Source organism: Oncorhynchus mykiss, chromosome 9, assembly GCF_057628025.1.
Source record: "Oncorhynchus mykiss isolate SJ-2025 chromosome 9, ASM5762802v1, whole genome shotgun sequence".
NCBI lineage: Eukaryota > Metazoa > Chordata > Actinopteri > Salmoniformes > Salmonidae > Oncorhynchus > Oncorhynchus mykiss.
The window spans coordinates 56,108,258-56,132,672 of NC_143030.1; the positions used below are offsets into that span (position 1 = coordinate 56,108,258).

The 24,415-nt window shown below is 39.4% G+C and overlaps 2 protein-coding genes across 3 annotated transcripts in view; both read left to right on the forward strand.

Annotated features, from left to right (window-relative positions):
- cntn3a.2 (contactin 3a, tandem duplicate 2) overlaps positions 1-5,742 on the forward strand; it is a 71,783-nt gene extending 66,041 nt beyond the window's left edge. For both annotated transcript variants that reach the window (XR_016483318.1, XM_021616097.3), the window contains exon 23: positions 2,491-5,742. Coding sequence is in view for 1 of the 2 variants with exons in the window: in XM_021616097.3 (XP_021471772.3) it covers positions 2,491-2,588 (98 nt within the window). In the remaining variant the exon portion in view is untranslated. The remainder of the gene's footprint in view (positions 1-2,490) is intronic.
- Positions 5,743-8,668: 2,926 nt separating this feature from the next.
- Positions 8,669-21,006, forward strand: exosc10 (exosome component 10). Its single transcript, XM_021616098.3, has 25 exons — positions 8,669-8,869; positions 9,530-9,666; positions 10,154-10,277; positions 10,384-10,488; positions 11,746-11,911; positions 12,149-12,257; positions 12,348-12,423; positions 15,694-15,804; positions 15,980-16,123; positions 16,273-16,463; positions 16,628-16,784; positions 16,891-17,039; positions 17,330-17,380; positions 17,487-17,598; positions 18,382-18,429; positions 18,540-18,615; positions 18,712-18,821; positions 18,974-19,063; positions 19,147-19,215; positions 19,368-19,461; positions 19,551-19,624; positions 19,721-19,898; positions 20,044-20,108; positions 20,287-20,363; positions 20,659-21,006. Exons 1-25 carry the CDS (start codon positions 8,669-8,671, stop codon positions 20,687-20,689), a joined length of 2,745 nt encoding a protein of 914 aa, XP_021471773.3. The 3' UTR covers positions 20,690-21,006.
- Positions 21,007-24,415: the final 3,409 nt, after the last annotated feature.

The window sequence follows — 24,415 nt, forward strand, 5'->3', positions numbered from 1 at the left end:
GAATGATTTCGATACCTTGTAGTCCATGCCCCGAGGAATGGAGGCTGTTCTGATGGCAAAAGGCGGCAAACTCAATATTAGGAAGGTGTTCCCAATGTTTTGTACACTGTGTATACCCACTGATTCTTGAAGAATATAACGTATATATGCCTCCATGATCTTAGTTCAATTGTAATAACCCATCAGAACCCAAGATATAAGCTTGTTTAACTCCAATGTTTGTAAACAATGTAAATGTAAACCAACACGGTATATCCTCAAAACATGGTTAAAAGTACACTGAACAAAAATATAAACTCATCATGCAACAATTTCAAAGATTTTACTGAGTTACAGTTCATATAAGTAAATCAGTCAATTGAAATTAATTCATTAGTCCCTAATCTATGTATTTCACATGACTGGGAATACAGATATGCATCGGTTTGCCTCATGCAGCGCGACACATCTCCTTCTCATAGAGTTGATCAAACTGTTGATTGTGGCTTGTGTAATGTTGTCTCACTCCACTGCAATGGATGTGTGAAGTTGCTTGATATTGGTTGGAACTGGAACACGCTGTCATACACGTCGATCCAGAGCATCCAAAACATGCTCAATGGGTAACATGTCTGAGTATGCAGGCCATGGAAGAACTGGGACATTTTCAGCTTCCAGGAATTGTGTACAGATCCTTGCGACATGGGTCTGTGCATTATCATGTTGGAACATGAGGTGGTGGTGGCGGATGAATGGCACGACAATGGGCCTCAGGATCTTGTCACGGTATCTCTGTGCATTCAAATTGCCATCGATAAAATGCAATTGTGTTCTTTGTCCGTAGTTTATGCTTGCCCATACTATAACCCCACCGCCACCATGTGGAACTGTGTTCACAATGTTGACATCAGCAAACCGCTCGCCCACACGACGCCATACACGCTGTTTTCCATGTGCCCGGTACATTTGAAACCGGCATTTATCCGATAGTTTCTGACAGTTTGTGCAGAAATTCTTTGGTTGTGCAAACCCACAGTTTCATCAGCTGTCCAGGTTTCTGGTCTCAGATGATACCGCAGGGGAAGAAGCCAGATGTGGAGTTCCTGGAATGAAGTGGTAACACGTGGTCTGCGGTTGTGAGGCCAGTTGGACGTACTGCCAATTTCTCAAAAACAACCGTTGGAGGCGGCTTATTGTATTAACATTGAATTCTCTGGCAACAGCTCTGGTGGACATTCCTGCAGTCAGCAGGCCAATTGCACGCTCCCTCAAAACTTGAGTAATCTGTGGTATTGTGTTGTGTAACAAACTGCACATTTTAGAGTGGCCTTTTATTGTCCCCAGCACAAGGTGCACATGTGTAATTATCATGCTGTTTAATAAGCTTCTTGATATACCACACTGGTTAGGTGGATTGATTATCCACTATCTTATAGAAATGCTCACTAACAGGGATATAAACAAATTTGTGCACAAAATTTGAGCGAAATAAGCTTTTTGTGCATATAGAACATTTCTGGGATCTTTTATTTCAGCTCATGAAACCAACACTTTACCTGCTGCATTTATATTTTTGTTCAGTATATATTTTTTACATCGTGGATGGTCAGTCATTGTATACATAGCTCTGTCTATGAATTTGAAAGTGGTTACATTTCTCCAGGCCCATCCCTCAGCTTTTTACCAAAACAGAGGCGGGGTGACCGCTCTGTTATTGTTTCAACTAAGGCTTCTAGCTTTAAGGAGTACAGAAGTAGCTCATCGAGAATCCCATTTTGTCCGGATAATGGTGCTGTGGTGCCATGAGTTTTGAACCCAGCTATGGTTGCTTTCAGCTATATTTTGTCATATTGATATTCTGTGTTGAGCCACTGAAAAGGATGGAGAGGATTGCATTCTAAACTGGCCTTATTTATTACATTTATTTTCAGATACGAAGTGTGTGTCCCCCTCTATTTTTTTATATTTGTTTTGTCTGAAAATAAAGAAATAAAGAGCCTGTATTTGTACTTTTTGTTTTCCTTTAACACCTATTTTGTGTGGAAGCACAAACCGTATTAGGGCGAAGCAAATTTTCTTCAAATTTGCCCTATTTTTTCTCTTGAGTCAGCTTTCATTTGGTCTTAATTGTTATATTTGATTATGTAACATACTGTGTTGAAGGCATGTGTCAATTAGCTAGGGATGTATATTAATAGGAATGCATTATTATTCATGTGAAAATTACATGGGTGGTGCAAGTTGGTTTAGAGGTAGTGCTGCCAACTCTGGACTACATATATCGCCCCTGGAGACCATGGTTCGATTCCCTAGTCCCACCCCTTCACCTTTCGATTTGTCTGCATCTCATAACTGGTATCTATCACTCTATTATATATACTTTTAAAAAAGAACAAAAATAGGAGGGACAAAAACACAAAAAATAACATTACATGGGGCAAATAACTATGTTGAGGTATCATCTCTCTCTGTTTCGTAAATCCTTAATGTTGGTGTTGTGCTTTGTTCTAGGTATGAGTGCTCGAGGCTCGAAGGCCTGGAGTCTGAACACATCCCCTGTCTCTCTGCTCCTCAGCATCGCATTTTCAACATTCAGGTCTACATCGTGACAGAATGTCAGGCTACTATCTGGTTTACAGATCAAATAAGCTGTCTCTGCTCCATTCCAAATGACCCATCTACAATTATCATTTTTCTAACTGTGTGAAAGTAATGGTAGAGACCATCCATTTTGGAGGCAAGACAATAAGCGCATTCATTTGGGAATTTGTGAAGAAATTTTTGTTGTTGTTTGGGCACATGTTTTGATGAACATTGTGTTTGTTCAAGTGCTGTCAACTTCTGAAGGTATCTATTTGGATTGTACATTTTAGGTGGATGTTCAGATGAATGCGCTATTCTGACTTTTTGGAGCCCTGAATGATACAAATGCCTTACTTCCATTCATGTGCCAAAGTAGTTTGAATCGTTTAGTTGTAGGCTAAATGTTAAGCTAGCAATGCCATGCTTTTTTCCCCTTCATATTTTCATTTGTAATTAAACCATGTCACACTCAAAGCTAGTTATGAAAGTTATTACCTATGGTAATAATACTTGTCATTTAAACTTTCAAGGTTGCGATATGAAGTTGACTTTTGTAATTTTGACGTACTCTGAGGTGGTCATCGAAGCAAAAACTTTTACTGGTGTTTGGCTGAGCCAAGTTAAGTTCTCTTGCTTACTCATTGAGTAGACACAACCATTTGCCTGTGCCTGTGCCTTTGAAGATCTGTGTAAGAGTGTGACAAAGAAAATCACTTCACTTGACTTATAGTCAGTGTTGTGCAGCATTTCAGAGCTCTTTAAGTGATCATTATCGTATAATTATGTGCTACATGAAACCCATAAGACGAGAGCGGCTTGAGAGAGTGCAAGCCATTTTCTCAATGTTTTCATTTTGTCATTGTGGTAGAGACTTGATTGTATCACGAGGGCTCCTTACAACTATAATGAGCCAAAATCTAAAAACTGACCTTACAGTGGATGGATAGATTGCATTTAATAGGAGGACTGTCTTTACCACACCTCACCCACTACCAATATGACACCCACCTGGGTGATGCACGGCAGCCATTTTGTGCCAGAGTGCTCGCCCGTTGCGTGGTGAAAATGGTGCCAAATGTGCCAGTCTGACATTGAAATTGAGCCACTAACTGAGACCCAAGCAGACAACGTCATTCACCCCCAAGAAAATCCATGGAGCCTTACTGTATATGGAACTCATGCATGACATTGACTTATAGTCAGCTGTGTTAAATATGTACTAGACTTGCCTATCATTTGTTCAAGGTTCAATTAGCCTTTTCTTGAAACTTATGTATTGTATTATAGGCCCTACATATTTTTCAGTGTAGCCTCAACTGCTCAGGTGTTCGGTCTTTTACACACCAACTTCACTGGTCATAAAGCAGAGAGCAGCTATATCAGACGGCTGACAGCACATGATACAGTGGTCTATTTAATGCTCTGACTTGACAAATGAAAAGTCTGATATCTGCCATGATTTAGCAGCAATTAAAACATATTAATAAATTAGAGTGAGCCTAGGGGCCTCTATGGGAAAGGGCATAGGACTAATGGTTCTATGACACCACAGAAGATTAATGTATCAGGATTCAGTGAGAGGAGCTAAATCAGAACGATTCCATCAGGATGGAAATATGGTTGTGTGTGTGTGTGTGTGTGTGTGTTAATAGATGCATATTACCGTGCTTCTCTGTGTGTCGCAGATCAAATCAAACTTTATTTGTCACATAATGCCGAATAAAACAAGTTTAGACCTTACTGTGAAATGCTTACTTACAAGCCCTTAACCAACAGTGCAGTTCAAGAAGAGTTAAGAAAATATTTACCAAATTAACTAAAGTACAAAATGTAATAAAAAAATAATAAAAAGATGACGGTGTCTTTTGGAAGGCCAGTGAGTCATTTTTATAAAGCCCCAAATAATTTATTGTACTGGCAATCAAACATTTGGGAAATTTTTGTGCCCACTTTCAAATAGAATAACAACACCATGAAATTGCACATCTGCAATGGTGTAAACTGAGTTGTGTTTATTAAGCACCAAATGGAAGAAAACTAACTCAAACATGGAGGGACTACCTGGACTAAGAAAGGCTTCTTTTCACTACCCATTGCAAAATGTTTTCCATTGCGTGCCCTAATGCGCACGATCCAAGTTCAACCGATACGTTAAAAAAAGGCAACAGTTGTAAAGGGCTTTGTTGGATGATAAGATCAGATCTCATTACCACTGCTGGCAACTTAAAGAGAGCTGTCTTTGAGTAATGTGTTTTTGTTGATATGCTTGTTTTCGTGGCTTTCTCGTGGTTCTGTACACTCTCAGTTTTATTTCATTACAAACCAACCAGTGTTTACAAAGAAACTGTATCTTTATGACTGATTTCAATGTTTAACTGATTAGAAACTCACAATATACAGTCTATGAACTTTGTGTCCTTGATGCAGAAAGGTCACCTCCATCTTTGTTTTGTAATGTATACAGTAAGTACTGTGGAGATCTTGTTTTTTTTTATGTTTGATTATATGCTTTTTTAGTTTTGACAATTCTACACAAAGGTCAAGTGTTGCTTTAAAGAGATAAACATATAAGTTCTAACTTGTTTAGAAATACATTTTGATTGCTCTGTCGCTCCCATGTACTATGATATGGACCAATGCCCTCAAAGGGGTTTAAAACCGTGAAAGAAACTTTCATTTGATTTGTCTCCAAAATGCAATATTAATTTGGAATGCAATCCCCATTAAATTCAACAATTCTTAACTATACCAGAGTGATATTGTGACAATTTGGTCAACGGGCAGCAAAGTTTTCCCTTATGAATGGTACTAAGAAAACCGATCATCTGTTTTTTATAGCACTATATTTGTACAACATGATTCAAACTTATTGAGCTTGACTAATGCATTATTAAAAGGAAAGACTGACACCAAACAGTACTGTATAGTTAATTGGTCACCTATAATGCCAGTCTTTCGTGACAAAAAAGTTTAGGGGCTGTGGTTAGCAACACTTGGTCTTTATGTTTCACACTGCAGTATTAAAACAATGTTAAGTGATCTCCATGAGATTGTATCAAGAATGTTTTCACGATGAAAAGTAATTGGCTGATCTTGTATACTGAATCTGTGCATGTACAATATTGTTTGGTGCATTTATGTTTTCTAAAACAAAAAATTAAAGGAAAACGATTTACAGAGGATTTTCTCTTCAGTGTTGTTGTTGAGTTGTGTGAATTATATTGTATAATAGCAGTCTACTTTGACCAAGAAAGTAGAATAGTCTGTATTTATTTCATTCATAGTTTTTTTCTGATTTGTCCAACTACTGATATTGGTCTGCTGACATTGAACAGTTGACCAAAGGATCCTTCCATAGAGTACACATGAGTGCACCATTAAAGACTTTGTTCTGTGTCTTCATATTTTTAAAAGATGAACTAGATTTTTGACATATGCACATAGACATTGCATAACTGCAATCACAAGAAAATGATAGTACTGGACACAAGCATAATGCTACTATAATAACAATTTTTCAGGATTACAGCCATGTGTCCATTAATCTCGGTTAAAGCAGAACAAAAGTCTTGCGTAGTTGGTCAGATGTTCGGTTAAATTCTGGGTCCAGAAGAGATAGAACGACTCCACCCTCTCTTTTGCAAGTTACCCACAAGTCTATGGGCCAAATTTCTCCTACCCTTCCGAAATTAGAAAAATGCAGGTTGCGTTCGACTGCTTAGACGTTGCCAGATCTTACAAAGCCTGTATAGGTAGTTTACCTATCAGCTAACCATATCATATATTATAGCAATCTGTCGGTCAATGACACGGTCGATACCGTGGCATGCAACCATTGGTTGATGATGCAACGTCTAAGCAGTGGAACGCGATCGCTAACACCTGCGAAATCTTGATTTCTCCAAAGCACTGGAACTAACGCTGCTCGTTATCTCGCCTTGCATCATGATAATCTACCATCTATGGATCTACAGTACAATTTATGGTTACATAGTCTGTCCACGAAAGTCTTTTTTTGTTATATTTTTTTTCTTACATTTTAATTGTCTGACATTTTACTGTATCGTTAGGATCTAGTAACATAAGCATTGTGCTGCTCCCGCTATAATTACTGCTAAACCAATACACTTTTTTTGATTTGATTTATGTGTCCAATGTTCAAGTCCAGCCCCTTTCCTCTCACAAACAGCATATGAAGGTACTCTATGTGCTAAAATATCTATCAACCCAGTGTTGCAGAGACGCTTTTTTAAATGTCCAATGCAGCCGTTTTTATCTCAATATCAATTTTTTTTCGGGTAACAATTAAGTACCTTACAGTGATTGTTTAATAATAAAAAACATAGTAAAAAAACAAACAAAATAGTTTCTTAGAAAAAAAGCGATTTCTCTAGCAAGAATTTTGCTAGGACTGTCTGGGAGAGGTCTTAGGGCTCCCGAGTGGCGCAGCGGTCAAAGGCACTGCATCTCAGTGCTAGAGGTGTCACTACAAACCCTGGTTTGATTCCAGGCTGTATCACAACTGGCTGTGATTAGGAGTCCCATAGGACTCTGTGCACAATTGGCCCAACTTCGTTAGAGTTTGGCTGGGGTAGGCCGTCATTGTAAATAAGAATCTGTTAACGGACTTGCCTGGTTAAATAAAATAGTTAGGAAGGGAAAACTGAAAACTAGCTGTAATTGGCAGAGAGGTTTGGAACTCTTTCATATTGGTGTATTAAATAATTTACTGCCTGGTGATGTCAACAGGCAGGCCAAAGGTCCATCCCACCGAAACAGGCTGACATTTCAGGCAATCTTTTCAAACAGCTCTTACACTAAAAGGGCATTATCAAAATCTTCACAATTTCACAGTACAATCCAAACCGTATAGTGTGGAAATATATATAAAACACAAGAAAATCTATTTAAGATAATAAGAGAAAATGACCCTGTACAAAGATCAATATGAAGAGGAATGGAAGAGAAAAGTTCTATCCACACACCACAGATCCAAATAATGACTTGTCAATGTGTCAATGTCCAGAGCGCTGCACTGCACATGCTATTGATCAGTGGATCAAAAGGAGCCCACTTTAACACCTGAAAGACCATTGCTCCTGTACCCAAGAAAGCGAAGGTAATTGAACTAAATGACTATCGCCCCATAGCACTCACTTCTGTCATCATTAAGTGTTTTGAGAGGCTAGTTAAGGACCATATCTCCTCCACCTTATCCGACACCCTAGACCTACTACAATTCTCATACCGCCCCAAAAGATCCAAGGACGATGCAATCGCCATTGCACTGCACACTGCCTTTTATTGTCCCCAGCACAAGGTGCACGTGTGTAATCATCACACTGTTTAATGAGCTTCTTGATATGACACACCTGTCAGGTGGATGTATTGTTTTGTGAAATGAGAAATGCTCACTAACAGCGATGTAAACAAATTTGTGCACAAAATTTGAGAGGAATAAGCTTTTTGTGTGTGTGGAAAATATACAGTATACTGTATATTACCGACTGACATTGCTCATTCTGATATTTCCTAATTTCTTATTATTTACTTGATTATGGATTATGTGTTTATTGTTTTGTATTTCCAGGTATTACTGGACTGTTGGAGCTAGAAATACAAGCATTTCGCTGTATCTACGATAACAACTGCAAATCTGTGTACATTTTGATATACATGGAGGAAGATGGGGACAATTCTCAGATGAACACTGCCATCCGCTGGTACAATCTTCTAATTACAACAGCCGTGTGGACTTGTGTGAGGAGAGAAATAGAATGCAGGGTCCGCAAAAATAGGCCCGCCCTTTAATTAACCTATGCCTACACAAAGCGTAATAAAATATTTGTGCAGTTCACAGTAGTGCCAACACAGGGTGGGTGCAAGTTGATAGATCATAGGCTATTGAGCAGTGGGAGATGGGGGACAGGACAAACAATTTTAGGGTTATTTTACTAAGGGCACTCTAGTCATTTGGGGGGTTTTAATTGTATGTGAGTGATATATGCTATATATATTTTTCAAAGTTACTCAAAACAACTAAAATATGGTGCGTTCTGTCGCTGCTCTATACTCCAGTCCGGTTAGTGGCGCTATTGCTCATCTAATGTTAGTGTTACCCATAAAACCCAACGGTGAAGAAGAAAAACCAAGCGCGGTTGTTTCCTGCCACTCGCATGTACAGAAATTAGAGATGGATTCTTCAAACAGTGACAAACAAAATAATAATCAATCTGTTAACGAAGACCCAGCTGGTGTGGACAACGAATTTTGTCCCGGTTTCAAGGATGTGGATGCATTTGTGAAGGTAGTGAGCTGACTAACGAGTTGTACTGTGTCTGCAGCATGTAAAACGTGGAACAGCTAACGTTAGCTAACTAGCTATATGTCTCGTAATAGTAGCTTCAGCTACGTTAGCAAGCCTAACTAATGCTTTAACATGGATTCTAACAAAAAATAATTTGTACACAACATAAGCAAGAGCTTTGTCTCTGGTGTTCAGGATGGTCACGCCAGGTTTCACTTCTCGCTAGCGAGAATCCTCACACAGTAATACCAGAGAGGCCCAACTCAGCGTAAAACCTGTCTCCCTCAGCCACCAGCAGGTGGAGTTGTTTCGACAAGCAAGGATATTTTGTGTAGAAGTCAATGAGAATATCACATTGGGTCAACAACAACAACAATATGTATGACTTATTTTCTACGTGAGGTTGGTTTATTTACTCAAATAGAAGTTTCGCAATGCTTAAGTAGTTAAGAGTGTACTGCTGTAAGTAAGACACGTGACATCCCGGAAACTGAGAAAAAACCCTTTCGGAGTTGTCTGAGATTGCTATTCATGGTATGAGGCTAGTAGCATTTAACCATGTAGCTTGTCAGTATATCCATCTTTGGTGACGCTAGCTAGCTGCATTATGCATAAAGGTAATTTTAACTTTGACTAATCCTTACCCTTTCTCTTCTATAGTATGGACTGGGCACTGTCGTAGCAGCTACTAAGGCATCTGCCAGTCTACCGCAAGTAGGGGATGAATATGACTTATATCGCAGCTTCCCGGGATTTCAAGAATTCTGTGAAACTCAAGGAGATGGACTGTTGCATTGGTGAGTAATAATTTGTAACCCCGTAATGCATTGCTTTATTTCACAGGAGGTGCAGGTGCCATAAGTGGGGAGGATGGGATCATAGTAATGACTTGAATGGAATTCATGAAATGGTATCGAACTCATGGTTTCCATACGTTTGATACCATTCCATTTACTCCAGTCATTATTATGAGCCTCTTCACATCATCAGGCCTGAATGCTGATTGGCTGACAGTCATGGTATATCAGACCATATACCACGGGTATAATTTTTATTTATTTTTACTGCTCCAATTACTTTGGTAACCAGTTTATAATAGCAATAAGGCACCCTGAGTATTTGTGGTATATGGCCAATATACCACAGCTAAGGTCTCTACATAAGAAAATGGCCCTTGGCTGTGGTCGGGCCAACAGTTTGACATTGCTGCCAAGAAAAATGGTTGGCATAAGTCGCTCATGCACTATCTTCCCAACATGTTTGTCTTTTTCTTCCCATGGTCAGTATGAGTCAGATAATGCACCACCATGGCTGCAGAGCTCACATGAGAGACCGCAACAAACTGACGGGGTTGGAGGAAAGATTTGACTTGGTGGTTGATTCCAATGATGTCATTCTTGAGAAAGTGGTATGTATACCAAAGTGGCAGCATATTCTGAACTAATGACTTTTCTAATTCCCCATTATTTTGGGAATTATTCTGAAGTCAACACTTTTTAAAAATTGATTTTCAGGGTATTCTGCTTGATGATGCTGCCGGAGTCAACAGAAGCCAGCAACCTGTCATGCCCGCAGGTTTTCAGCCCCCTAAGATCGTCGTATCCAGTTGGAATCGTAAGGTGCAGAAACAAAGCTTCTTGGCACAGGGGCCACAAAATAACAAACCTTTCAGAACTATTGTCTAAACATCACAACTGTTATCATGGTTACTCCATACATATCAGTCTGAAAGAAGTCGCTGTAAAAAAAGATGCAATCTCTACCAGACAGAATGTTGAAAAACATTTAAACATCCACTGCCGTTCCTAAGTTTAGGGATCACTTAGAAATGTCATTGTTTTTTAAAGAAAAGCACATTTTTTTGTCCATTAAAATAACATCAAATTGATCAAATCTAGTGTAAACATTCATTTTGTAAATGACTATTGTAGTTGGAAACGGCAGATTCTTTTTAATGAAATATCTCCATTTATCAGCAACCATCACTCCTGTGTTCCAATGGCACATTGTTAGCTAATCCAAGTTTATAATTTTATGTCTCGTTGATCATTAGAAAACCCTTTTGCAATTATGTTAGCACAGCTGAAAACTGTTTTAATTAAAGTAGCAATAAAACTGGCCTTCTATAGACTAGTTGGGTATCTGGAGCATCAGCATTTGTGGGTTCGATTGCAGGCTCAAAATGACCAGAAACAAAGAACTTTCTTCAGAAACTAGTCAGTCTATTCTTGTTCTGAGAAATGAGGGCTATTCCATGTGAGAAATTGCCAAGAAACTGAAGGTCTTGTACAACGCTGTGTACTACTCCCTTCATAGAACAGCGCAAACTGGCCCTAACCAGAATAGAAAGAGGAGTGGGAGGCCCCGGTGCACAACTGAGCAAGAGGACAAGTACATTAATGTCTAGTTTGAGAAAAACGCCTCGGTTTTCAGCTGTGATAACATTTAATTTCAAAGGTGGTTTCTAATGATCAATTAGCCTTTTAAAATGATAAACTTGGATTAGCTAACACAACGTGCCATTGGAACACAGGAGTGATGTTGCTGATAATGGGCATCTGTATGCCTAAGTAGATATTCCATTCAAAATCGTCCGTTTCCAGCTACAATAGTCGTTTACAACATTAACAATTTCTACATTGTATTTCTGATCAATTTATGTTATTTCAATGGACTAAAATGTGCTTTTCTTTCAAAAAACAAGGACATTTATAAGTGACCCCAAACTTTTGAAAGCTAGTGTACTTTACCGGTTGTCCTTTTGGCGGTAGGAAGTGGAGATAAAAATGTCCACATCTAATGAAAAGTTAATGTTTATAACGTTGTTTGGAATGGTATGGTATTATTATTGATTGTTTTTTGTCTTTATTGAACAGGGGGGTGACTCTGGTTCTGGACGTAGTTCAGAGACATTCCGACTCCTCCAAGCCAAAAACGTCACCAGACCTCAGTTGAAATTCCGTGAAAAAGTTGACAATAGCAACACACCGTTTACTCCAAAGATCTTCGTCAAGCCCAATGCAATAAAACCACTTCCTTCATGTAGGTCGCGTTTGCCATAGTTTCAAATAAATTCAGTTGTAACATATTTTTGTGCCAACACTTTCCTGGTATTTAGAAATTACACATCAGCATTGTATTACCCAATATAATTGATTGTGTTCCATGTAGTTGCCAAAAATACAAAATGATTTACTAAAAAGTACCAATTAAATAAATTGTACATGCAATAATGAAGTGCGGTGAAGATGTCCATTGATTCCGTCTTTCCTGTTGTAGATTTTACCAACAAACACATTCGCAAAGAGAGACCAGAGGATTTGGATGTCCCTGCCGCCCTGGCTGATTTCATTCACCAGCAGAGAACTCAGGAGCATGTAGAAGACATGTAAGACATTCTAAGTCGATGTACTCTCTTGTTCTAAGGTTGAAATGTGCTAACATCCCATCTGACATTGCTATCATTTTTCGTCCATAGGTTCGCTCACCCATACCAATACGAACTGGATCACCTTGCGTTACCCGAGAATCTTCTGTCCAAGCCTGAACCCCAGGTAAATGGTTTGGTTAACACTTTATTTGAGGTATAGCGTCATAACTAGGATCCTGCGTTTTGAGCGATAAAATAAGACACTGCAGTTACCGGTATTTCAAGCATTATCTTGCTAGTGTTGCTGCAGGTAAAAGGTCAGAGGAAATGTTATTTACACAAGATGTCTCCAATCAATGTCTGGTTGTGTGTGTGTTTGGTGAGCGGATTGCCTGAGTCAGGGGAGGCTCTGTGAATCTTGATGATCGCACAAAACCTATTATTTAGCAGGGAATATTATTTGTAGATCAATGATTATACACCTCACTTTGCTCAAGTTGACTCTTAACGGACTCAATCTAATTGTTAGTCTCATACACAGTTCACTGCAGATATAAAAGTACGGTAGTGTGTTTGTGCTAGCTCACTCAACATTGCAATACAATATCAATAATATACAAAGGTCAAATAAAAATGAGGTATATACATAGTATTATAACTGATATGTGCACAATAGTATATACAGTACAAATTAATGTGCCATGACAAGTATGACTGTATACAAATATAAACTGGATAGTGTTTTGGTCGCGCAGTTGAATAAATAGTATAAAATAGAACAGCAGTGTTGACTTTGTGGTTGTGTGCTTGAGTGGAGAGTCAGTGCAAATAGTCTCTATGGTGCAGGTCTGAGCAGGTAGACAGCTAGGGTTAGCTGTCTGATGGCCTGGTAGTAGAAGCTGTCTCAGAGCCTGTTGGTCAGATGGTAAGAGTTAACTGTCCATGGCCCGAGTGACTGAAGTCCTTGATCTTCCGGGCCTTCCTCAGATACCGGATGCTATAAATGTCCTGGAGGGTAGGGAGCCTGCCCCCGGTGATGTGTAAAGCCATCCTCACCACCCTCTGTAGAGCCTTGCGGTTGTGTGCGGTGCAGTTTCCCTACCATGTAGTGATGTAGTCGGTCAAGATGCTCATTGGTGCGGCTATAGAACTTCTTGAGGATCCGAGGTTCCATGCAAAGTTCAGTTGCCTGAAGTTGAAGAGGTGCTGTTGTGCGTTCACCACTGTCTGTGTGATTGGTCCATGTCAGGTCCTCTGTGATGTGTATGCCAAGGAACTTGAATCTTTTGACCCTCTACTGCAACCTGTTGATGGAGGTTGGGGGTGTCCCCTCCTGTGTCCGGTAGTCCACGATCGCCTTGGTTTTGCTGACATTGAGGGAGATGTCATTTTCCACTGCAAGTGCTCTCACCTGCTCCCTGTCTCGTCTACTATCAGGCCCACCACTGTTGTGTTGGCAAACTTGGACTATTAGCAGGGATGCAAACTGGTGAGGGCCCAAAAAGGTTACTTTTCTTATTTTTTGCACTGAAACATGCAAAAAAAATCTCTTCTAGGGGGAAATGCAGGTTAACTAATTAAACAAAGAATATTTTATCTACATGATCAATCTGTGTAAAATAAAGTGGTTAATGTGAACCTAACTCACAGCTTTAAAAAATGTAAGGAAAGCATTCCAATTATTTGTTTCCTCGACTTTATTGCAAATGGCACTCAAGTTAAGAAAAAAACAATACACTGATTTTGCTGTTAGCCATGACAGCCTTTATAATCGAATGCTTGTGACCACACACATCTAAATATTGCACTTGGGGGAAAAACATCTTAAGTAGAAATAAAGAAACAGAGGCATTCTATTTTTTGCTCTATTATAGTGGCCATCGATCAAGTGCACAAGGCTACATGTGTGCAAAAATAAAGTTCACTGAGTAAAAAATGTAATAATCCCCCCTCACTCACAAGTGTTACTGTCAAGTTGAAAACAACAAAAGCAATATCTTTGGGCTACTGCACATTATTACATTGTAGAACAGATTTCCACAGGCAGAAAGTGTACAATGTGCCAGCGGAGCATGATACCCTTTGTTGAAATAATTGATCTCTTTCAGGCAGAGAATACACCCGCTATACCCCTTTTTATCCACTGTATTGAGAAAGGGGGAAAATGTGGTGGTCCTTTCACCTCTATAGTGGCATCCAGCTTAAGCCAGCTCCAGCGACACTAACTGTTTAACAAGCAATGCCTCATTTTCACACAATTCTCTCATTCTGAAAATTAACTTGCTGTACTGTAGAGGGAAAACATTAGTTCACAGATAGTAGATAGTTCGTTAGCTAGTTAACATTTCAGATTGCCCGGGTCCAGTAAGCAACTAACGCGTTCTAACTTGATGAACGGCAAGGAGTGGTATAACGTTACCAGTTCATACTAGATCGAATTGGTTAGGTTACTAACGTTGGTTCATCTGATGTTGTAACATTAGCTAGCTAACGTTAGCTGTCTGACTTTATTTTCACATCATAAACTAAATTATTTGATCAGTTCAGTTGGCTAAACTTGCTCAACATTTCTCTGGCAAGCTATAACGGATAATTCGATCCAGCTAGCAAGATACTTAATAATGCTAACAATACTTGTTCCACCACACTTTCTCCCTCACCTCAAACTTTCTAAATGCCAGTTTTCGGTTACAGCTCATGAAGTACGCTGGATCACCTTCTCACCCCGGTCTCCGTGGTCAGGCTTCTCACCTACCTCTTCGTTATCGCCTCTTTCCGAGTGCGCGCTGATGTTGTAACTAGCTAATTGGTTGTCGCTTCTCTCTTCAGTCACGTGCTGCATTCTGTTATGTGAACGATTGGCTTAGATACACCCAGTATTGCTCCAAACTCGTTCGCATACAGCCAGTCGTCATCCAAAGCCGCCCCCCCCCCCCAAACTATTTTGGATTCAAAACGGCGAATTTCGCCAAAAGGTGTCTAGTTTGCATCCCTGTATTAGGGGCAGTTAAAGGGGAGAGTCAATACATTTTTTTAAAAAAGTACATAGAAAATAAAGTCCAATATTTTCACTTGAAAATACCTCAGAGGCACTTTTTGCAGATTACAATAATATATGAATCAAAACCTGCAACATTGGGCTACTTTACTACAAACAAAAATGTGCATTATCATGCCTGAGACCTTGTCAAGTCCATCCGGTGTCACTTTTATTTTTGAATAGCTAAATACACTTTGACACGGTCATGAAGCATTTTGACCATGATGCCTGACACTTTGTTGACCTTGACATTGCTGGATATCTTTATTGAAAGCTGTTGGATATCTTTATTGAAAGCTAATATTAGTCAAGTTCGCCTCTGGCACAAATAAGCACTTTTTTTTTTTTTTTTTTTTGTATAATACATTTTCTCAATTGATGCCAGACTTCATTTTCTGTGTTTTGATTTTTCAGATGTACAAACCACTTGCTGAGACAAAGTGCTCATTCATTGACACTCTGGAGGATCTGGTGGCAGTAAACGAGAAACTGGCCAAGACGTCAGAGTTTGCAGTAGATCTGGAGGTACAATTGAGGGTTTTACACGTTCCTCTGTCTGAGACAATATAAATTGTACCTCAAACAACTAAGCTTTAAAGATGGGGAAAATTAACTCTTGCTAGTTTTAGCCTTTTGTGACCTCTCATCTGTCCTACCCAACCTGGATTTTCTGTTGAATCATGTGTATCTTCTCTCTTAGCACCACTCCTACAGAAGTTTTTTGGGCATCACCTGCCTGATGCAGATTTCAACACGGGATGAAGACTTCATTATAGACACCTTGGAGCTGCGTAGTGAGCTGTACATACTCAATGAGGCTTTCACAGATCCCGCCATCGTCAAGGTCATTGCCTGGTTGTCTAAGCACATTTTGTATTTCACAGCCCAATGCCAAATAATGGCAATGGTAGCAGGCTTAGCATTTCATTTTACAGAAACTTCAGTATAGCCTAGAATTTGAGTCACTAATGTAGGTTTATATGGCTTTCGCAGGTTTTCCATGGTGCAGACTCTGATATTGAGTGGCTGCAAAAGGATTTGGGCCTTTACATTGTCAACATGTTTGACACTCACCAGGCGTCACGTACCCTTAACCTGGGCAGGCACTCGCTTGACCACTTGCTTAAGCTGTTCTGCAACGTGGACTCTGACAAACGCTACCAACTGGCAGACTGGAGAATACGGTAATGTCATTTCGCTAACCCTCTATTATGCACTTTGATGTTGTGGATGTTCATGTGTGCTCTGATTGTTCATGAATGTGTACTAAATAGTTTTCACTTAAAGCTGTTCATGTTGGCCTGGGAGCAAAATATGATTTGATTGAATTGCTTTTGATTTTCCCTAGGCCTTTGCCAGATGAGATGTTTCAGTATGCCCGGGCAGATACCCACTACCTCCTCTATGTCTACGATCGGCTGAGGGTGGACCTGTGGGAAGTGGGCAATGGGCAGCCTGCCCTGCTGCAGATGGTCTGGCACAAAAGCAAAGACATCTCATTGAAGGTACACTTCTCGAGCTGAATAGCGCGACTGAACATTACCGCACCACCTAGGCCTAATTCCCTTGTTAACTTGTTCAGACAATAACAGTGAAAACCCCTCTCTGCAGAAATACATGAAGCCGCTCTTCACCGAGGACTCCTACATGGACCTGCTGAGGAAGCAGAAGAAGGCGTTCAACACGCAGCAGCTAACTGCCTTCCGACTGCTGTACGGCTGGAGGGACAAGCTGGCCAGACAGGAGGATGAGAGCACTGGGTAGGGAGGGTCTTGCCCATGGACCCATTTGTCATTTGCTCGCTTAGGATCCTGATGCTCAAGAGTATTTGGTTTGGATTGTGAAGTTGGTCTATGAAAGCCAGCTTTATACTGTCTGCTACATACAACTGTTTTTCAATTTGCTGCCCTTTTTCCCCAGTAAGCACCTCACACTGCTTGATATATAAAATCACCTGATTCATCTCAAACTGAGATAGAAATAATGAAAATGGCAAGGGTTTTTGTTAAGTATATGACTTTTATTTAAACGTGCTTGCCATGTGTTTCAGATATGTCCTGCCCAATCATATGATGATTAAGATCTCTGACATCCTGCCCAAGTAAGTTGAGATGCCGGTCCCCCCAAAAAACACACACCTGTATACATGCACACACACAAACATTAATACCATGTTAAACAATCCCCATCTGTTTTTCTTCTACCAGAGAGCCTCAAGGCATCATCGCTTGCTGTAACCCTGTCCCACCATTGGTGCGGCAGCAGGTCAACGAGCTCCACCTATTGGTGCAGCAGGCCCGGGAGATGCCCCTTCTCAAGGTGAGACATGCCTAGGGGCAGTGTTGATTGTTTACTACATTTAACCTCAATCAACTACCTGAATTAATTGAGTTATCTATTTTCAATGATGACAACCTCGCTAACCAGCCTGACACATCTTGGTTTGGGTGACTTGATGCTGTTATAGTGTCAAATAAGTAACTAGTGAATAAAGGTACTCTAATAAAATCAGATTTTTCTGGTAACATACAGATGATGTTAGCAGATGTTAATGCAAGTGTTTGTGCTTCTAGTTCCGACAGTGCGGTAATATATAACAAGTAATTAACAATTCCCCAACAACTATCCAATACACACATCTAAAAGGGTGAATATATGGATGAGTGATGGCAGGGCGGCGTAGGCAAGGTGCAAACGATGGTATAAAAAACAGTATATACATATGATATGAGTAATGTAAGCTATGTGAACATTGTTTAAAGTGACTAGTGATCCACTTATTAAAGTGGCCAGTGATTAGGTCTCAAATTAGGTAGCAGCCTCTGAATTAGTGACTGCTGTTTTAACAGTCTGATGGCCTTGAGATAGAAGCTGTTTTTCAGTCTCTCCGTCCTAGCTTTGATGCACCTGTACTGACCTGCCTTCTGGATGGTAGTGGTGTTAATAGGCAGTGGCTCGGGTGGTTGTTGTCCTTTATGATCTTTTTGGCCTTTCTGTCACATCGGGTGCTGTAGGTGTCATGGAGGGCATGTAGTTTGCCCACTGCGTTTTATACCATGGATTTCACTTTAATCAATGTTTTCTGTGTGTGTGTGTATATAGGCTGAAATTGTGGCTGACAAGAAGAAAACACTCACGCCCATAAAAAAGGTTTGTAAAACTAGTTAATTGATACCACATCCACTTGGTTATACATTTTCACAGGTCATTTATGAGCAAAACTGCCTATCTGAAGTGCCATGCATTGGTTATTTTTGCAGCCAGAAATTCCTCTTTTTGGTCCTCATGATACATCCAGAGTCTCTGAAAGTGATATCCCCAGCTTTACCCCAGATGGTAAGATATATCTTAAGTCCATTGTTAACATTAATTATGTTGTCCTTGGCTATAGTTAATTAAACAAATGAAAATGTACTTTGCGTCTACTTTCAGAACTCTCAACCAAAAAGGGGGCACTCTTTTCTGAAGAGGAGCAGGGAGAGGAGGTTGACATGCATAAAATGATGGGTCTAGTAGTTTCAGCGAAAATCACATTGTTTGAGGTAAGAACTATGATGTCTGGTTGTGTTTTGGCCCATGAATGAATGGTACACTACAGTACACCGCTCAGATTTGTTGTCTGTTATAAGACTGTTTGAAATGTGACTGTAATGATCTCGGTTGGTGACTTGCGTGTTTTGTGCTTCTTTTGAAGGAGGACACCGTCAAAGACCCTGGTCACCTCACAGTGGCTCAACAGAAAGCATGCAGGGTTGTCGAGTCATTTCAGAACCCTTTCCGAATGGTAAGATGCATTGACCTGGTAATGCGTGGTTAACCAATAATGTGTTTTGTTTGTGTTGCTATAATGCATCCTCTTGTTTTTAGTATCTACCGTCAAATGACATCCATATCTCCAAAAATGCTAAGTTCGACCCCTCTACGAAAATATATGAGGTATTTAATTCATTGATATTTGTACATAATGATTGTGGCAGAAATTATGCCACTGAAATCTGACCTCGAAGATGGTCAATATTATCTTGAAGTTGGAACTGTCGAACTTCATTTGTCCTGCTTGTGTTATATTATCCACTATGTTTCAACAGATCAGTAATAGATGGAAGCTGCAGAGTGTGGAACAGCAGCAGAAGGAGGTAGAGGCCAAAAAGAAAGCGAAGGAAGAGGCAAAGGCAGTAGCAGGTGTGGTGTACTTGACTTGATTCAAATTAACTTTCTAAAGTTATTTCAAACCATCCTTTGTGAATATTGCGAGATATATTGTCCTACAGAGGAAAGGAAGAAGGCCAAGCAGAGCTACCAGGAATCACTTCAAAATGTTGCGACTGTGCGCCAGCAAGCTTCAGTGAGTAGTTTTCACATTTCTTCAGAGCTATAAGAAAACATTTTCAATTCTGTGCAGGCAAGTTATCTCATTACATTGTGTTTACATTTCCATCAGGAATCTATAAAACCAGGAGGAAAGAAAAGGGAGAGGGTTGCCAGTGAGACAGGAGAGTCGACCCCAAAACCTAACAAGAAACTAATGAAAGCTGCTGTGAAGAAAAACGAGGACTCTACAACACCTCTAGTTTTCAAACCATATGACTACAGCCAGTCAGATTTCAAAGTCTTTGCTGGTACGCAACCACATGTATTTGTTTATGTTCTATCTGACTTTGGTCATGATATTTGTAGTTGGTTGATGCGATTATTTTGCATCTCCACACATGACCTTCCTTTCTCATTATATGTGGTGAAATAAATAATTTTGTGATGTTCTAGGGGCCAAAGGAAATGATGGTAAACAGTTTGATCCAGACAGACAAGGTCATGAACCCAGGAAAAAGGTATTGTTAACATCAAGTTATAATTATGACATTTGCCAAATTAACCCACTGTGTGTACATTGTGCATTCAATGTCATATTGCTAAGTCTACCTTTAACGCTGGCAAGATATTTGTGGAAAAGTAACAGTTCTCATGGCTATTGTAATATCAAGTGAACATTCCTTTTGGTTTCTGTAGAAAAATGCAAAAGCACAAAAATCGAATGCCTGTGCTGGAAACCGAAGTATGTCCTTTTTTGGTGGAAAATCCGAAAGGTAACAAGATCCATGCTTGCTGTTTTGGAGACACCATCGCACTTGCTCGCAAAGATATTTGCTGTGGCTAATTAACAGTAAATAAGTTAATTGCTTAGCCACAATTAGGCATGGTGTTTAGCTAGCCACCTAAAACTGTTTACAGTTAACAATCTCTTCTACTTTTGCTAGAAAATGGCGGGTATCTCCAGTTTACATTTTACCATTGTGACGTGCATATTAATTTTCTATCACAATTCCAGTTTTGATTGTTGTACTAATATCACTGTGTTGGTTTTCTTTATTCATCTTGCAGAGGATTCCATCATAACTGGCCTAAAAGATAGGTCTACCCATCAATGAACCTTCTCTTCTCAAAAAGGAAACCTGTTTTAAAATTAGATTTTTTTGTGTGTGGATCTAGTTACCCGATGTTAGTACAATGTTGCACAAAATATTTTTTTCTTTAACAAAGTATTTGCAGCCTGCTTATTAAAATAGTTTTTAAGGGAATTTGTCTTATTTTATTTGTTGATGGAATCTTTACAAAATGTGCTTGCAAATATTCAGACTAGACTTTCAGGTACATTTTTAACCACACTTGTTGTTATAGCTCATACAGTTGTTGGCTGCCGCTCATTAAAAGAGGAACTGGTCAAAACTATGCAGACTTTGGGAATGATCATTTTGAAGACATTTGCTGTAGTTTTCATAAATTGAGTACCTTTCCTAGATTAGTTTTGTAAATTAACAGCAACCAGTGACTGTTGTCTAATGGGCAACAAGTTCTATTATACCTGGCTGAAAGTAGTGGTTGAGGGGAGAGCCAAAGAACAGGAGCGTAGGAAATCCCCATTGTTATACTGACTGTTGCTTTGAAAAAGTGTGTATTAATGCCTGTTGACTGATACTATCTTGGAAAGACAGAAAAAAAAGTTAACAAATTGACAAAGTATCTATTCTAAGCTACCTCAAAATACGCAGATGATAAATGGACAAAATATACTGTATATTATATGCCATTTAGCAGAAGCTTTTATCCACGGCGATGGATCTGTGCTTTTTTTTCAAACACCTATTTTTCAGTGGCAATTGACGGGATTATAACTGACTAAATAGACCCAGAAAAAAATTAACAAAAAGGAATTTTCATTTCAGTTGACTGAAACAACACCACAAATTATCTGACTACCTAATGCATTGTTCCGAAACTGGGGCGAGGGGTGTGCAGGAGGAGCGCTTAATTATACATTTTAAAAAATTACGAACTTTGTGCTTATCCCTGAAACTCTTAATCTCAAACTCCTCTCCAATCCAGTAGGTCAGGTGTTCCTAAATTTAAGTGTAGGGGAACATCCCGCCCCTGCACGCACACCACATCTATTTATATAAGCACGGCTCATGACACAAACTGTTTTAGTGACTTAAGTTTAAGTGACTTAAACATTACAACAATCTATGGGCTAAAAAACATTAGCTGACTAGTTGGGGTAGTTGATCTGGACATTTCTGACAATTTATAAATGGCTCTGTAAGGTATGCAATGATTGACAGGACAAGAGGAAAACTGCTGCACTACCCAATTAAACCTTGTGCATTCTATTACAATTTTCAAGAGTATGTTGAAAACCTGACTTGAGTTACCCCAGAAGCCTTTATGACCTAAACTGCGCTGCCAATTATGACATCTGTTATGATTTGATCCATGCCATGAAGTAGGGGTGATTAGATGGTAAAACTGCAAGAACTTGTAAGATTTTCACTTTGCGTTGTTTAGATAAATTATCATGGGATTGGGGTAAGGGAGTGAAAAAAAACATGGGATATTTATATATGGGTCCCGGCGTGCTCATGATATGCTCTTATCTCTTCATTTGTGGGAGTTTGGAGTTGGATAGGTGCTCTGCTGTACGATAGACAGTTTAGTTTGAGTTGAGTCGGGTCTCTGACTTTCAAATTTGGGGAAGCAAATTTTCACCATTAAAAAAAGTAAATAAAGCATTCCTTGCATCGATCATCACATTTGGAGACTTATGTAAGATAGCCTACTATTCCTGTGATCAGTAGATTAGTCATATAACTTCAATGACTGTTCACAAAAAAGACTATAGTGGCGTAGAGTAAGCCTAGGCTATATAAAATGTTTTTTGTGTTTGTAAAACCCATTTCATACAATTCTACACTGGAGACAGTGGCAGAATATTTTTTTAATGTGACAAAAATGTACAGGGTAGAATAGTCCTATAGGCTACTGCTGACAATGACAAACAGATCAATAAAAACAACCTTGTTTGCAACCATCTAATCTAGGTCTTTGGAAAGGGTAGATACAAATTGTACAATATGAAGTCCATCTAACCTGGAAGAGGAAATGATTGTCCAAAAATGTTTCCAGTGGCACTGACCCAGTGATATAGAGTCACCGGGGATATGGACAATGCTCCCCGCTGGTGCCAATAAGAGAGGCTACTGTTCGCTCAAGTTGTTGAATTTTGATAAGTAAAAGACCATCTCATTGTCTTCTCTTTACACCAATAGCGATTTTCATCCCAAACCATGTTTTCCTGCGATGAAGTTGGGGGTAGAGAATCTTTCTATTTTTTTTTTACAATTCTAAACTTGGCGAAAGGGGAATGAGAACAATATTAGATTAGGAAGGTGGCATTTTCTCACCCATGGCTCGCAGGTCTGCTCCTAATAATGTCAAGCATATAGGCTTACAAGACCACTAAGCAAAACAGTGCTGGGCAAGGCCCTGTGAGTTTTCCACCTGCCAGTGCTGGATACAAGGCAGAGTTTTTTTTCCGCAATGGCTCGCATAGCTGTCAATGGTATTGAAACCGTTTATTTTTGTGCTCAGTTTTATTAGCCACAATCTTGCGTATATTCATTTAGTTACAACACCCCTCTTATCTCGCTCTCTCATTCACACACAAACCCATTGTAATTATGCGGTAACCTATAAAGAAATGTGCGTGCTGTTCACAACAGGCGTTTTTGCAAACAGCCATGAGTTAAATGAATTTAGGCTGCAGTGATACTGTTACCGAGTCTTGTCCTTTGCTTAGGCTGCTCATCACATTAGGAATTGGATTGTGTTAATCTGCATAGATGCATGCAATGCTTTTATTATAAAGGTGATTTCTTTTTTGTATTTTGTGTTCAGCACCCGCTACTCAAAACAACTTCCCGTAGCTATGCAGGCTTGTCTGCAACCTATGAAAAGGGGAGATAAATACTGATTGTGAGGCCGGTTGGATGTAATTCTCTAAAACAAAGTTTTCCCGCGATTGTATTTTGAAATATTATGATATGCCTAGAGAAAAAAAAGAATGGACACTTTTAGAATAGTACCCATTTAAAATGAGTTCAATACAATTAAGCTTGGTAATGAATGTGATATAGTATAGGCAGAGCCGGTCCTGACCTCACTGGGGCCCTAAGCAAAATTCTGCTAAGGGGCCCTCCTACCTGACCCGTGAGACATGTAAACCGTTTGCCATTGCCACACAGTCACACCTGACACCCGTGCTCCCACAACAATCCTCCCTCCTTTAAAACAGTTTGCTCCATCTGTCGGTCTAAGAATAAGTAGACCTATACAGAACAGAATGAGGTATAAACAAACAATATGTATTGAATATAATATTTTCTATAGAATCTTATGAGTGAATAATAACATAAATAAGAAATGGTTGAAAATAATAAAATATTACAATGAGCTTTGGCTCTGCTGCCTGGTAATTAGTCCAGTCCTTACTATATTATACAGTTAGCGTTGTCTCTACAATGTAAACATAAGCCTATAGGCTATGGCTGCAGCTTTATGTCTCAAAATAGTCAAATAAAACCTATACAGCTGTGTGATTAACTTTCGTTCCCTCTACAGCCTGGGCATTTTCAGCATCAGCATGGGCACCAGTCTATCTGGACTATCTGGAAGAAATGGAGAAAGTATGTCACATAGTTAAGCAGTCATTTACACAAATGCACTTCTGCCGTACAATCTTAAATGTTACTAAGTGTAAATATTTTAATGTTTGAATTAAAATCTTAACATCAAAATATTCCTC

Bases quoted from the DNA above. Each gene is read 5' to 3' on its own strand.
- exosc10 (XM_021616098.3), top strand. From the start codon at position 8,669: ATGTTAGTGTTACCCATAAAACCCAACGGTGAAGAAGAAAAACCAAGC. The intron at 17,381-17,486 runs GTAAGTTGAGAT...TTCTTCTACCAG, and splicing joins ATCTCTGACATCCTGCCCAA to AGAGCCTCAAGGCATCATCG. The intron at 18,430-18,539 runs GTTTGTAAAACT...TTATTTTTGCAG, and splicing joins CACTCACGCCCATAAAAAAG to CCAGAAATTCCTCTTTTTGG.